This window comes from Bufo gargarizans, chromosome 3, assembly GCF_014858855.1.
Source record: "Bufo gargarizans isolate SCDJY-AF-19 chromosome 3, ASM1485885v1, whole genome shotgun sequence".
In the NCBI taxonomy this organism is placed as follows: domain Eukaryota; kingdom Metazoa; phylum Chordata; class Amphibia; order Anura; family Bufonidae; genus Bufo; species Bufo gargarizans.
This window is the reverse complement of record NC_058082.1, coordinates 386,649,098-386,663,548: the sequence shown is the minus strand read 5'-3', so window position 1 is coordinate 386,663,548 and position 14,451 is coordinate 386,649,098. Positions and strand designations below refer to the sequence as shown.

Sequence of the window (14,451 nt, the reverse complement as noted above, 5' to 3'; positions counted from 1 at the left end):
TCCCTAAACCCCTTTAAGGGACCATAATCCCAGGGCAGGAGGCTGGCAAACAGCCCCCTCCAAAGCACCGTGGCGAGGTTGGTTTCGCCACACCGTCATAATAAAAGTGTATGGCCATCAATAGAAGTGCGTGCCATCATAGAATTCCATTATGGTCTGTAGTAGTGGAGTCCATAACGGGATTCCTAGATAACCCGAAAACGACCCTTGTACGAAGAATTTGAAAACACAATTTCGCTCAACACTACCCATAAACTTTTTATTTTTATTTCTACAGAGCTGTGCGAGGGCTAGATTTTTGTGGGGCAAGTTGTAGTTTTCATTGGTGCCATTTTATGAAATTTTGGCAACATTTTTTTATTTTTTTTTACGGGGTTTACTGTGCGGGATAAATTATATGATTATTGTATAGTGTATGTGGTTGCGGACACTGCTATACCAAATCTATGGACGGGATTTTATTTTTGCAGTTTTTTCCATTGAAAAGCAGTTTTTCAATGGAAAAAGCTGTACTTTTTTCTTTTTTGGAGACTTTTTAAGGATCACCATAAAATCCCATATCAGATGTTTCATCTGCAGTCGATTCGCTCATCCCTAGTCACCTTATATATTAGTACTTGTTTATAATAGGGTATATAATAAAAAATACTCATTTCATGATACTAGGGAGTTGTCCAGTTTCATGAAATGCATGACCTGTCCGCCAGTTTGACTCCGCGCCCTTCACTGTTTCAAGGGGCCATAACGCTTGTGTGAACACTTCATCCACTGCGATGTCTACCTGCACATAGTCTGCCTTGTAGTGGCGGTGCAGTGTAATTAAATCTGCCTCTCTCATTCAAGTGAATGTAAACATAAACTTTGAAAAGGACGCAGGGAGCACCGCAGCCCCTTCAAACAGCCGATTAAGGATGGCAAGAGTTGGAACGCCACTGATCTGAATATTGATGGCCTATCCTGAAGATAAGTCATCAATATCATGAAAACAGACAACCCCTTTAATGGTTTATGCATTCATACCTACTTCTAGGGAGGTTTGAATACAGCTGAAAATGTTTTGCATTAACCCCTTAAGGACACAGCCTTTTTACACCTTAGGACCAGGCCATTTTTTGCAAATCTGACCAGTGTCACTTTAAGTGCTGATAACTTTAAAACGCTTTGACTTATCCAGGCCGTTCTGAGATTGTTTTTTCGTCACATATTGTACTTCATGACACTGGTGAAATGAAGTCAAAAAAATATTTTTTTTTGCACCAAAAAATACCTAATTTAACAAATTTTTGGAAAAATTAGCAAATTTCAAAGTTTCAGTTTCTCTACTTCTGTAATACATAGTAATACCCCCAAAAATTGTGATGACTTTACATTCCCCATATGTCTATTTTATGTTTGAATTGTTTTGGGAATGATATTTTATTTTTTGGGGATGTTATAAGGCTTAGAAGTTTAGAAGCAAATCTTGAAATTTTTCAGCAATTTACAAAAACGACATTTTTAGGGACCAGTTCAGGTCTGAAGTCACTTTGCGAGGCTTACATAATAGAAACCACCCAAAAATGACCCCATCTAAGAAACTACACCCCTCAAGGTATTCAAAACTGATTTTACATACGTTGTTAACCCTTTAGGTGTTGCACAAGAGTTATTGGCAAATGGGGATGAAATTTGAGAATTTCTTTTTTTTGTCAAATTTTTTATTTTAACCCATTTTTTCCACTAACAAAGCAAGGGTTAACAGCCAAACAAGACTGTATCTTTATTACCCTGACTCTGCCGTTTACAGAAACACCCAATATGTGGCCGTAAACTACTGTACGGCCACACAGCGGGGCATAGAGTGAAAGGTGCGCCGTTTGGTTTTTGGAGGGCTGATTTTTATGGACTGGTTTATTTACACCATGTCCCATTTGAAGACCCCTGATGCACCCCTAGAGTAGAAACTCCCTAAAAGTGACCCCATCTAAGAAACTACACCCCTCAAGGTATTCAAAACTGATTTTACATTCGTCGTTAACCCTTTAGGTGTTGCGCAAGAGTTATTGGCAAATGGGGATGAAATTTGCAAATTTCATTTTTTTGTCTAATTTTCCATTTTAACCCATTTTTTCCACTAACAAATCAAGGGTTAACAGCCAAACAAGACTGTATCTTTATTGCCCTGACTCTGCCGTTTACAGAAACACCCAATATGTGGCCGTAAACTACTGTACGGCCACACAGCGGGGCGTAGAGGGAAAGGTGCGCCGTTTGGTTTTTGGAGGGCTGATTTTTATGGACTGGTTTATTTACACCATGTCCCATTTGAAGACCCCTGATGCACCCCTAGAGTAGAAACTCCCTAAAAGTGACCCCATCTAAGAAACTACACCCCTCAAGGTATTCAAAACTGATTTTACATTCGTCGTTAACCCTTTAGGTGTTGCGCAAGAGTTATTGGCAAATGGGGATGAAATTTGCAAATTTCATTTTTTTGTCTAATTTTCCATTTTAACCCATTTTTTCCACTAACAAATCAAGGGTTAACAGCCAAACAAGACTGTATCTTTATTGCCCTGACTCTGCCGTTTACAGAAACACCCAATATGTGGCCGTAAACTACTGTACGGCCACACAGCGGGGCGTAGAGGGAAAGGTGCGCCGTTTGGTTTTTGGAGGGCTGATTTTTATGGACTGGTTTATTTACACCATGTCCCATTTGAAGACCCCTGATGCACCCCTAGAGTAGAAACTCCCTAAAAGTGACCCCATCTAAGAAACTACACCCCTCAAGGTATTCAAAACTGATTTTACATTCATCGTTAACCCTTTAGGTGTTGCGCAAGAGTTATTGGCAAATGGGGATGAAATTTGCAAATTTCATTTTTTTGTCTAATTTTCCATTTTAACCCATTTTTTCCACTAACAAATCAAGGGTTAACAGCCAAACAAGACTGTATCTTTATTGCCCTGACTCTGCCGTTTACAGAAACACCCAATATGTGGCCGTAAACTACTGTACGGCCACACAGCGGGGCGTAGAGGGAAAGGTGCGCCGTTTGGTTTTTGGAGGGCTGATTTTTATGGACTGGTTTATTTACACCATGTCCCATTTGAAGACCCCTGATGCACCCCTAGAGTAGAAACTCCCTAAAAGTGACCCCATTTTGGAAACTACGGGATAAGGTGGCATTTTTTTGGGGACTATTTTTAGGGTAAATATGATTTTTGGTTGCTCTATATTACATTTTTGTGACGCAAGGTTACCAAAAATTTAAATTCTGAAATTTCATCTCCATTTGCCATTAACTGTTGAGGAACACCTAAAGGGTTAACGACGAATGTAAAATCAGTTTTGAATACCTTGAGGGGTGTAGTTTCTTAGATGGGGTCAGTTTTGGGGAGTTTTTACTCTAGGGTACATCAGGGGGGCTTCAAAAGGGACATGGTGTCAATAAAAAAGGCCATCAAAATCGGCCTTCCAGAAACCATGTCGGTCCTTTCCTTTTGCGGCCTCCCTTTTACTGATACAGCAGTTTACGACCACAAATGTGGTGTTTCTGTGAACTGCAGTATCAGGGTAATAAATATTAAGTTTTGTTTGGTTGTTAACCCTTGTTTTATTACCGGAAAAAACTGATTGAAATGGAAAAGTGCTAAAAATAGCGGTTTTGGCACTGTTTTTTTTTTTTTTTTTTTTACTGTGTTAATCTGGGGGGTTAGGTAATGGGATATTTTTATAGAGGAGATTTTTACGGACGCGGCAATACCTAAAATTAAATTTTTTTTTTTTTATCCAATTATCTCATGTGGGGACTCATTTTTTGCGGGATGAGCGGACGGTTTTATTGGCACTATTTTGGGGGCTATATGACTTTTTTATCGCTTGCTATTAAACTTTTTGTTATGTAAGGTGACAAAAAAATTATTTTTTTGCACCTATTTTTTTTTTTTTTTGACAGTGTTAATCTGGGGGTTGGGTCATGGGGTAGTTTTATAGAGGAGATTATTACCGACGCGGCGATACCTAATATGTCTACTTTTAATAAATTATTTTAGTTTTTTTTGGGTGTCTCAAGTCTGAGAACCAGTTTTTTTTATCCGATGTCAGTGCTAAATTGGGATATAAATTTAGTACTCCATGGAAGTGTGATACTCCCTGAAGCGACCGTCAATGCAGAGGCCCGGATGATCGGGGCAAGTGTCGCACTGAGTAGTTGTGTCCTTCCGTATCCCCCTCTTGCGACACACTCTGCACTTTTTTTGGGTTCGTCCCTTCTTTCCAGTATGGGGGACCACACCTGGAAAGTGTTGGCCAGGGACGATCCGGGCACCTACAGTTCCCGAGGTACTCCGGCCTGCTCTTTCCCGGTCCGAAAAGATCAGGGCCTTGAGGACTGCCTCATAGAACTGGAGGAATGTCCCTGTGCTGCCAGCGCTTCGGGATAGTACAAAAGAGTTGTACATGGCAACCTGCACCAAGTAGACCGCAACTTTTTTGTACCATGCCCGGGTTTTGCGCATGGTGTTATATGGCTTGAGGACTTGATCAGAGAGATCAACTCCTCCCATATACTGATTGTAAGCGACGATACAATCGGGCTTGAGGACCGTTGCCGCGGTACCTCGCACAGGGACAGGGGTGATGCCGTTACCATGAATTGTGGACAGCATAAGGACATCCCTCTTGTCCTTATACCTGACCAGCAACAGGTTTCCAGTGGTAAGGGCACGGGTCTCACCCCTGGGGATAGGTACCTGGAGGGGGTGGGCAGGGAGGCCGCGTTGATTTTTCCGCACGGTCCCACAAGCGGACGTGGATCTGGCGGCAAGGGACTGGAACAAGGGGATACTGGTATAAAAGTTATCCACGTAAAGGTGGTAACCCTTATCCAGCAGTGGGTACATAAGGTCCCACACAAGTTTCCCGGTAACACCCAGAGTGGGGGGACATTCTGGGGGTTGAATCCGGGAATCTCGCCCCTCGTACACACGAAATTTGTAAGTGTACCCTGAGGTACTCTCACAAATTTTGTATAGCTTCACGCCATACCTCGCCCGCTTGGAGGGCACATACTGGCGGAAAATGAGTCTCCCCTTGAACGCAATGAGAGACTCATCAACCGCGACCTCTCTTCCAGGTACATAGGCCTCCATGAATTTGGCCCCAAAGTGATCGATGACCGGCCGTATCTTGTACAGACGGTCATGGGCAGGATCACCTCGGGGGGGACATGCTGCATTATCGGAATAATGCAGACATTTCCGGATGGCCTCAAACCGGGAGCGTGTCATGGCTGTACTGTAAAGTGGGGCCTGGTATAGGACGTCCCCACTCCAGTACAGCCTGATACTGGGTTTTTTGACCAGGCCCATATGCAGCACGAGGCCCCAAAATGTCCTCATTTCGGCTGCACTGACCGGCGTCCAGCCACCGGGCCTGGCCAAAAAGGAGCCCGGGTGTTGAGCGACGAACTGTTGGGCGTACAGATTCGTCTGCTCCACCATCAGATTTACCAGTGGGTCACTGAAAAAATGACAAAAAAAGTCATATTCAGTGTAGCCCACTGTGGAAATCTGGATTCCTGATTGGCCTACAAAATCAGGAATCACAGGCTCGTATCTCTCTGGGCTACACCAGACAAGTTCACCGGCAGGGGGCTCCGGTGGATTTAACTGGTGGGCCGGGAAACCAGTACGAGCCCCAGAGCTGCTCGTACTAGTGTGGGCCACAGGGTCCCTAACATGGCGGTCCCCTTGCTCCGCCTGGCGGCGTCTCCGCCGCCTTGGGGGCTCATCATCATCGCTAGATGATGAGGAGGATGCGGATGACAACAGGAATGTGGGGTCATCCTCATCCTCACTGGGACTCTCGGAGTCAGAGGCAATCTGGGCGTATGCCTCCTCGGCCGAGAACGTCCGGCGGGCCATAGGGGAGTGTGTGTCTGCGTGTATATGTGCGTGTGTGTAACTCTTTATTTTGTGTGCGTGTGTGTGGGGGCACGGGTGTTCACGAACTCACCCTAAAACTAACAGAAAAAAAATAAAATAAACTAACTAAAAAAAAGGGCAAAAAATGTGGGGAAAAAAATTCAAAACCGCTGATCAACCGTCCGAAGTTGATCAGCAGTGGGGTGTGCAGTGGCCGGACACTAAGTGCCGGCCACAGTCAGCGTACACGAAAAAAAAAAAAAAAATGCACCCCAAAAAAGGTGGGGGGGGGGGCAGGGGGGGTGGGAGGGCAAGTGGCAGCACCCCTGGGGGGGTCTAGGGTCACACAGCTGTGCTGTGGACCCCAGACACCATAACTTAGGGTGATGCAATCAAAGTTCAAAAACTAACTTTCCCTTTTTTTTCCCTGCCTAAACCAAACTTTCCCTAGCTGTCCCTATGTACCTGATGGGGTCCTGGGGGGCACAGATCGGGTCCTGGGGGGCACAGATCGGGTCCTGGGGGGCACAGATCGGGGTGCAGGCAGCGGTAGCAGACACGTGCAGGCAGCTCCTCTCTCCTCCGGCTCCGGAACACAAAAGGAGGAGGAGAGGAGCGCCTGCCTCTTTTGAATCTGCCGCCGGACCGCCCACAGACCAATCAGAAAGCGATCCTGAGTGGTGATGTCACCATCACCACTCAGGATCGCTGGATGGTGATTGGTGGGGTTAAATCACACCACCATCACCATCCTGTTCCGGGTTATCGGGACTTCAGAGACCCGAATAACCCGGAAACGCAGAAAACCGCAGGTCTGAATTGACCTGCGGTTTTCTGCGATCGCATACATGGGGGGGTCACCGGACCCCCCGGCGCATTTGCTCCAAGTGCCTGCTCAATGATTTGAGCAGGCACGGGGTTCCGATCACCGCCCGCCGTGCGGCGGTGATCGAAAATGCACAGGGCGTACATGTACGCCCTGTGTCCTTAAGTACCAGGGCACAAGGGCGTACCTGTACGCCCTATGTCCTTAAGAGGTTAAAGGGGTTCTCTGGGAATTAAGGAAATGAAAATACTTAAATATTACTTTATTATAAATATATTCTCAAATACCTTGCATCATTTATAATTGCTTGTTTTGTCTGGGGAGCGATCATCATGGGAAACAAAATTGACGCTGTCCCATCAGTTCACACAAAACCTGTCCTGATCACACATGCTACTGCTCATTAGCCACACCTCACCCTCCTCTCATGTCTCCTCATCATCTTCATTCCCGCAGAGATTCACCTGCATTTAGGATCATGATTTCTGACAAGCAGAGAGGAGTATGAGACAGCACTATGGTTCATTGTGGTGAAGTAGGCCATTGGCGGCCATTTTATTCTCCTAATGATTGCTCTCTAGACAAAACAAGCCGTTCTAAGTAATGAAAGGTATTTGTGAATATATTTATTATAAAATAACATTTAAGTATTTTCATTTTATTAATTCCTGGAGAACCCCTTTAAAGATAAAACCTTCAGGGATTACTGATCTGTAACTGATCTGTTACAACAACAACAAAAAATCTAACTTTCTGATGTTTCTCCCTATCAAGCCAACATGCACACATGGGTACTTTGAGTCTGTATGTTTGTTCAAAGATTGCTTTAATTTAAGATGAAATTAAATCAGCTACCATATAATGTCTGTCAAGTTCATATTTACACATGAAAACCGTAGCTCAGTGAAGATAAATTTAAATGTCAGTCACAACAGATAAACTAACCATAAGGGCGTATAGATAATTATATTTAGGCCGAATGCCCACGGCTGTGAGCGGTCCGTGGTATCCTGGCCTCTTGAGAGCATGAGCGCACGACATCATTGGTGGCTATGACGCCGTCCGCTTCATGTCACCGCTGCACTACATTAATACACTCGTATAGATCATACAAGTATATTACTGTAGTGCAGCGGTGGCATGAAGCGCACAGCGCCGTGCGCTCCTGCTCTCAGCAGGATGCCAGGCCGGGATACCATGGACTGCTCATGGCCATGTGCATCCAGACTTATACACAGCATTTTCTTCTTTTTTGGTAATTTTTGTTTTTGTAGTGAAAGGGTCACTAACAACTAACATTCACTTAAAGGGGTTATCACACAAAATAAAAAAAATATCTGGAATAATGCACACCATTATTTTAAGGGTCCATTCACATGACCGCATTCCTAGCTCCGTACCCGTTCCGGAACAGGTGCGGACTGCATCCATAGTTCCATTCCACGGCCCTGCAAAAAAGACAGCATGTCCTATTCTTGTCCACAGTCGCGGACTAGTATATGCATTTCTATCATAGGGCTGGCCATACCAGCGGAATGTACACGACCAGTACTTGTGTTTTGCGGATTCACACTTACCGTTGTATGAATGGACCCTAAGTATAGGAAAAACACTTCTCCGATGAAATTTTCACTATTTTTTGTTCTTGCACATCTTCATTTTTTTGTGTCTGTACTTTCTGTGGGAGCCGTCAATTTTTTCAAGCACCAGTTTTTCCCAGGAAGACTATTTTTAACCCCTTCCTCCCTGCATAGGAAATAGTCCCTCAGACGCTTTCGATAAATAAATGTAACCATGGTATGTAAAGTAATTTCCTTCTCCACTGTCTAGAGAGATAGAGCTAGATATTTCTCTGAATTTAGAAGTAGGGATGAATAAATGAAAGGTGTGATAGGCACTCATATCAGGAAAGCTACTGGGCATGTTAGTCCACCACTGAATGAAGGAGAAGGTAGACGAGGATGTGCCTACAGGAGAAACAACAGACTGGACAATGTAAATAAAATAAAAAATTACAATTTTATTATTTTATGCACATTTCAGTATTACTTTTAAAATGCCTTACTCATTTCATAATAATACTTTCAACTGGATAACCCATTTACCATTCATGCAAGCTTTTTCCCTGTCATTTTGGGTGGTTGCAGTGTGCTGCATCAAGCCTTTATCCTTGGTACAATATCTGTGCAGGTTGGAACATGATCTGTAAGCTGTAGTACTGAATGGTAAAGAATTAAATAATTACCACTGAGAAATGTTGCCTTTTGTATATTATTAAAATGATAACAGTTCCCTAATTTTATACTTTGAACATTTCTGTTTTAAAAGTCATAGTGTTATTCTTTGTTATATGGCTATGTCTTCTATACTAATATATTCAACTATTTATTTTTCAGTTCACGGTTCTGTTCTGTCTCTGGCATCAAGCGCTTCTTCAACATATTCCTCTGTAAGAACTGTTTGGTTGCATACATCGCTGCCCATTCTAGAAAAACATTAAGTTCATTAACAGTGCATGAAAGAATCTCTGCTTGTGCTTTGGATGCAAACAGGAGCACAGATCTGCTAATACTGTAACCTTCTCTCTGTTTTTTTTCCTTGGCATGCCAAACTTTTCTATCAGGCTGAGGAAAGGATGCAGTCAGAGGTACATTTGAAATTCTTTCCTGTGATGCAGTTTTTCCTTTGTCCGCTCCAGCTTTCTGCTAGAAACATAATTTTATGTCATTTTTACACTTATTTTTTACTTTCATGTGGGATGCAGCAAATTCGGAAGCTACGAAGAGAACTCGAATCCTCACAAGAAAAAGTGGCAGCTTTGACTACTCAGCTGTCTGCCAATGTAAGTGCCGTGAATTGTAACAGGATGTGAATGATGAGATGTTGTTGTAAGTGAATTTGACCTTGTTTAAATCATCATAAATTAGCTATCAATGTAATAAAACAAAGGGAACAAATGTTAAAAACTTGTAAGCATCAAGTTTGACTGCATGGTTAGTAGGTAGTTCTTGGGTCTCTAACTTGTAAATCTTGCAGATGGATGAAGTTTATTTGTCCCCTTTCCACTGCATATTAGCTTTTTACATTTGCGTAGTCTGTTATGTAGGAGTCTGTGGAACAATTCTAGTTTATACCATACTGTAAACCATACCTCATTTTGTCTGTCATTTTGAAGAAAAGAATAATGCCACATGCTGTGCTTGCCAAAGGCATTGTGACCAAGACACTAAATTAAATGCTTGTTCAAGCAGCCATCTTTATTAACTATTACCTCCTGCCCATAGTCATGGCATAATAGGAATAAATCCTGTATAAAAATTTAAAAGACTGAATAATCCCTCCCGCTCCTTTTCTAAATAACTCCTATGCACCAGATCATTCACTGTTTAAGCACCTGTATACTCCTATATTTTTTGTTGGAAAGTTCTCAATGTAACCCAATTAACAAAAAAGACTGTATATACAGTATGTCTGCAAACTAAAGCCCTTTGGGAAACATGATTCCAGCCTCAGAATCCAGTGAAATTCCCTTGTACAGACTTTGGGGGTCATTTATTAAACAGAAATGCGCCTAAATTTGGTGTATTTCTGGCCCATATTGCGGAGCAAAGGTCCTTTGCACCTCAATTTACGACTTCTCCTCAGTCATGCCAGGTCTAAAAAAGTTGGTGTGTGCGGGGCAGGGCCAGGAGGCCCGTCTCATTTACCATTTTCTACACAAGCCATAGAAAATGGGCTAAATGTAAGATGGCTAGGAAGCTGTCTTACATTTAGAAGTAGCTGAGGAATCGCCAAAGTTATGAAGAGGCCTACGCCTCTTCATAACTCTTGCGGATCCACCGCCAGGTATGGGGCTTATTAAGACCGGTGTCTAAAACGCGGATCTTAATAAATGTCCTCCTTTATGTGTCCAATGAGCTATACGAGTGTATTACTGTGTATTACTGTAGTGCAGCGGTGGCATGAAGCGCACGGCGTCATAGCAACCAATGACGCCGTGCGCTCATGCTATCAGCAGGATACCAGACCGGGAAACCACGGACCGCTCACGTCAGTGTTCCACGGCCGTGTGCATTCGGTCTTACACTGATAGGCGTAATACACTGCACTGAAGAAGTATTGCACTCTATTATATGAGTAATCAACAATGTTATAGCCCTGTATTGGGTGTAAGAAAATTTTTAATAAAGTCAAATAAATGTTTATAAAAAGAAAAAGCAAAAACTTGTGTCCCAGTTAAAAGATGTTTTATTATATAAACAAACTATAAATTCATAATGTTCTTAAACCACATGATGAATGCCATAAACAAGGAAAATAAACAACCGCGCCATAATAGCTGTTTTTTTTGTCACTTTATGAACAAAAACAGTATAAAAAGCAATGTTGGTTGTATGTACCCCAAAGTGGTACCATTAAAACATCAACTAATCCCACAAGAAACAAGCCGTCACACGGCTACATCGTTGCAAAAAGTAAGGTTCTCAATATATATATATCCACACTCTCTCATATATATATATATATATATATATATATATATATATACACACACACACACAAACACACACACTGTGTATGTGTGTGTGTACATAAATATATATATATATATATATATATATATATATATATATATATTGTGGGGTTTTGCTCTGGTAGACAGGATTAGCGGACACAGTATAGAGACAACAACAAGTTTTTTGGATCAAACAGTTCAGTGTTTTATTCACACTTTAGGCAAGTGACAAAACATTCACACCATGCCGCAATTCTGCCTCAAAGAGTCCTTGACCATAGCAGCACAAACCTGTTTTCACGCAAAACAGGTAGCAAGCTTTCATCCAGACACCAGGCTCGCAGATCCCTATACAGAGACATCGCTTCTGAGCCCAACTGCCTATTTAAGGACAGCCAGGTGCTGCTAAAACCCAGACTGGCACTTAAAATCTGTTCCGGTATTTGACCTCACCTGGCTGGGAGGAAAATACCAGTTTTCCCATACAAAACCTCTCACTGTGTCACATCCCCCCCCCCTTTTGTTCAACCCTGATGGGGGGAACACAGGGCATCTACGTTTCCTTGTATCCGGCCTGCCCTGTGTTCCACCTAAAACTTAAAGTTTTGTAGGAATAGAAACCATCGGATGACCCGGGCATTTCTGTCCTTGGCCTGGCTCATCCATGTGAGAGCGGAATTTTCTCCCCAATAAATAATAGCAGAGAGATTCTAGTGCCCACTTGATAGCCAGGCACTCTCTCTCCACTATACCGGGTCTCGGCTGGGGTGAGCTTAAGGCTGAGGAAGACAACGAGATGCTCCTCCCTGTTAACTTCCTGAGACAGGGCAGTTAGCCCTTACATGGGCATGCTCCTGACACTGCCAGCAGACTTACGGAGCCAGGCCCATAGTGGGTACATCCCGGTTGGGTTTTATTGGCTCAAATCTCTGGGCCTGGGGTGGAGATTTCTGGGGTTTGACTGCCCACCTCCCAAAAGAAGATTTTCATAGTGTTCCACCAGGTCCACCATCTCCAGGGCATTGCCAGAAGGCACCTGGCCGATCCAGTGCTGGAGAGGGTATTGCAAAGCCCTCCAGAACATATCAGCTAACATACAATCCAGCATAGCAGTGGAACTCGGCACGTCAGGCTGTAGCCATTTTTGCAAGAGGTGAAGTAAGATACAGTCCTGAACAAAAAGTTTAAGACCACTTGAAAAATGGCAAAAAATCATATTTTACATTGTTGGATCTTAACAAGGTTCCAAGTAGAGCTTCAACATGCAACAAGAAGAAATGAGAGTGAGACAAAAAAATTTTGAGCATTCAATTAATTGAAAATAATGATTAAACTAAAACAGGCTGTTTTTCAGCTGATCAAAATTTTAGGACCACATGCCTTTAAAAGGCCAAATCTGTGCAAAGATGTGGATTCATTGTCATTTTTTGTCAGGTAGTCACAGATGGCAAAGGCAAAAAAACTCCCTTTTTGAACGTGGTCGGGTTGTTGAACTGCATAAGCAGGGTCTCTCACAGCGGTCCATCACTGCTGAGGTGAGATGCAGTAAGACAGTAATTTGGAATTTCTTAAATGATCCTGAGGGTTATGGAATAAAAAAGTCAAGTGGAAGATCCCAAAAAATTTCATCAGCAATTGGCTGTCCGTCAAGACACTGGACGATCCTCGACCCAAATTAAGGCATCTGAGACTGAAGGGCTTCAAAAACAAAAAACGTCTTCAAAGACCTCGTCTCCTTGAACGCCACAGAACTGCTTGTTTGGACTTTGCAAGAGAGCACCAAACATGGGACATTCAAAGGTGGAAGAAAGTTTTATTTGGTGATGAGAAAAAATTTAACCTTGATGGTCCTGATGGTTTCCAACATTACTGGCATGACAAGCAGATCCTACCTAAGATGTTTTCTACGCGCCACAGTGGAGGGGGCGCTATAATGGTCTGGGGTGCTTTTTCCTTCAGTGGAACAATGGAGCTTCAAAAAGTGTAGGGGCATCAAACGGCCGCTGGCTATGTCCAGATGTTGCAGAGAGCATTCCTCATGACTGAGGGCCCTCGTCTGTGTGGTAACGCCTGGGTTTTTCAACAGGACAACGTTACAATACATAATGCCCGCAGGACAAGGGACTTCTTCCAGGAGAATAACATCACTCTTTTGGCCCATCCTGCGTGTTCCCCTGATCTAAATCCAATTGAGAACCTTTGGGGATGGATGGCAAGGGAAGTTTACAAAAATGGACAACAGTTCCAGACAGTAGATGGCCTTGTGCGGCTCTCTTCACCACTTGAGAAATGTTCCCACTCACCTCATGGAAACGCTTGCATCAAGCATGCCGAAACAAATTTTTGAAGTGAAACAATGAGCTACTCATTACTGAGTTCATGTTTGGAAGTTGGATTTCTGTTTTGGGGGGGGGGGGGTTAGTTTTTTTTTTGGAGGCATGGTCCTAAACTTTTGATCAGCTGAAAAACAGCCTGTTTCAGTTTATCCGTTTTTTTCATTGTTGCATGTTGAAGCTCTACTTGGAACCTTGTTAAGATCCAGCCATGCTAAATATGAATTTTTGCAATTTTTCAAGTGGTCTTAAACTTTTGATCAGGACTGTATAATACTGGGGTCTTGAAGGCTCTGCCATGTTGAACCCCCACTGATGCACCCGCTGGGCCCAGACCAACACATTTACCCCTAGTCTTGCCAGAATCTCACCCTTGACTTTCTGGCAGTCGGCCGCTTGATCATCCGGCAAGTCGAAATACACCCACTGGGAATCGGATGCCAGGAAGAGAGAGACGACCTCACCCCACTGGTCACGGGGTAACTTTTCCCTGATTTCCACTTTCTCGTACATCGCCAGGTAGGTTTCGATGTCGTCTTCGGGGGTCATCTTAGGGCAGTCCGGCACGGACTGCTTTCCGGGCATCTTGGACGTTTGGAGTTGCTCCTGCTGCCTGCAAAGCCATCACGTGTTGTAGCAACAACTGGTAAGTCTCCTGCTGCTGCTTTAATGGCCTCTCGTTGCTGCAGGTTTGTCTTTCGCTGCTGCAGATTAGCCTCTATGAGGGCCTTCACAACAACCTCCATTTTGTCGTGAGGCACTGGTTGTAATACAGCTGGTTTAATGTACGACATACAACCGTGCCTCAAAAATGCAGAAACAAAAAAAATCTGCTTTCTACGCCAGCCTCACTGCTTTTGCCCGAA

The 14,451-nt window shown here is 43.4% G+C and overlaps 1 protein-coding gene across 8 annotated transcripts in view; it reads left to right on the top strand.

Annotated features, from left to right (window-relative positions):
- NAV1 (neuron navigator 1) overlaps nucleotides 1-14,451 on the top strand; it is a 482,667-nt gene that overhangs the window by 212,441 nt on the left and 255,775 nt on the right. For 5 of the 8 annotated variants that reach the window (XM_044288206.1, XM_044288205.1, XM_044288203.1 and 2 more), the window contains 3 exons: nucleotides 9,133-9,185; nucleotides 9,360-9,383; nucleotides 9,501-9,578. In XM_044288206.1, the coding sequence (XP_044144141.1) occupies nucleotides 9,133-9,185; nucleotides 9,360-9,383; nucleotides 9,501-9,578 (155 nt within the window). The remainder of the gene's footprint in view (nucleotides 1-9,132; nucleotides 9,186-9,359; nucleotides 9,384-9,500; nucleotides 9,579-14,451) is intronic. The other 3 variants (XM_044288210.1, XM_044288207.1, XM_044288204.1) reach the window with 1 other exon arrangement.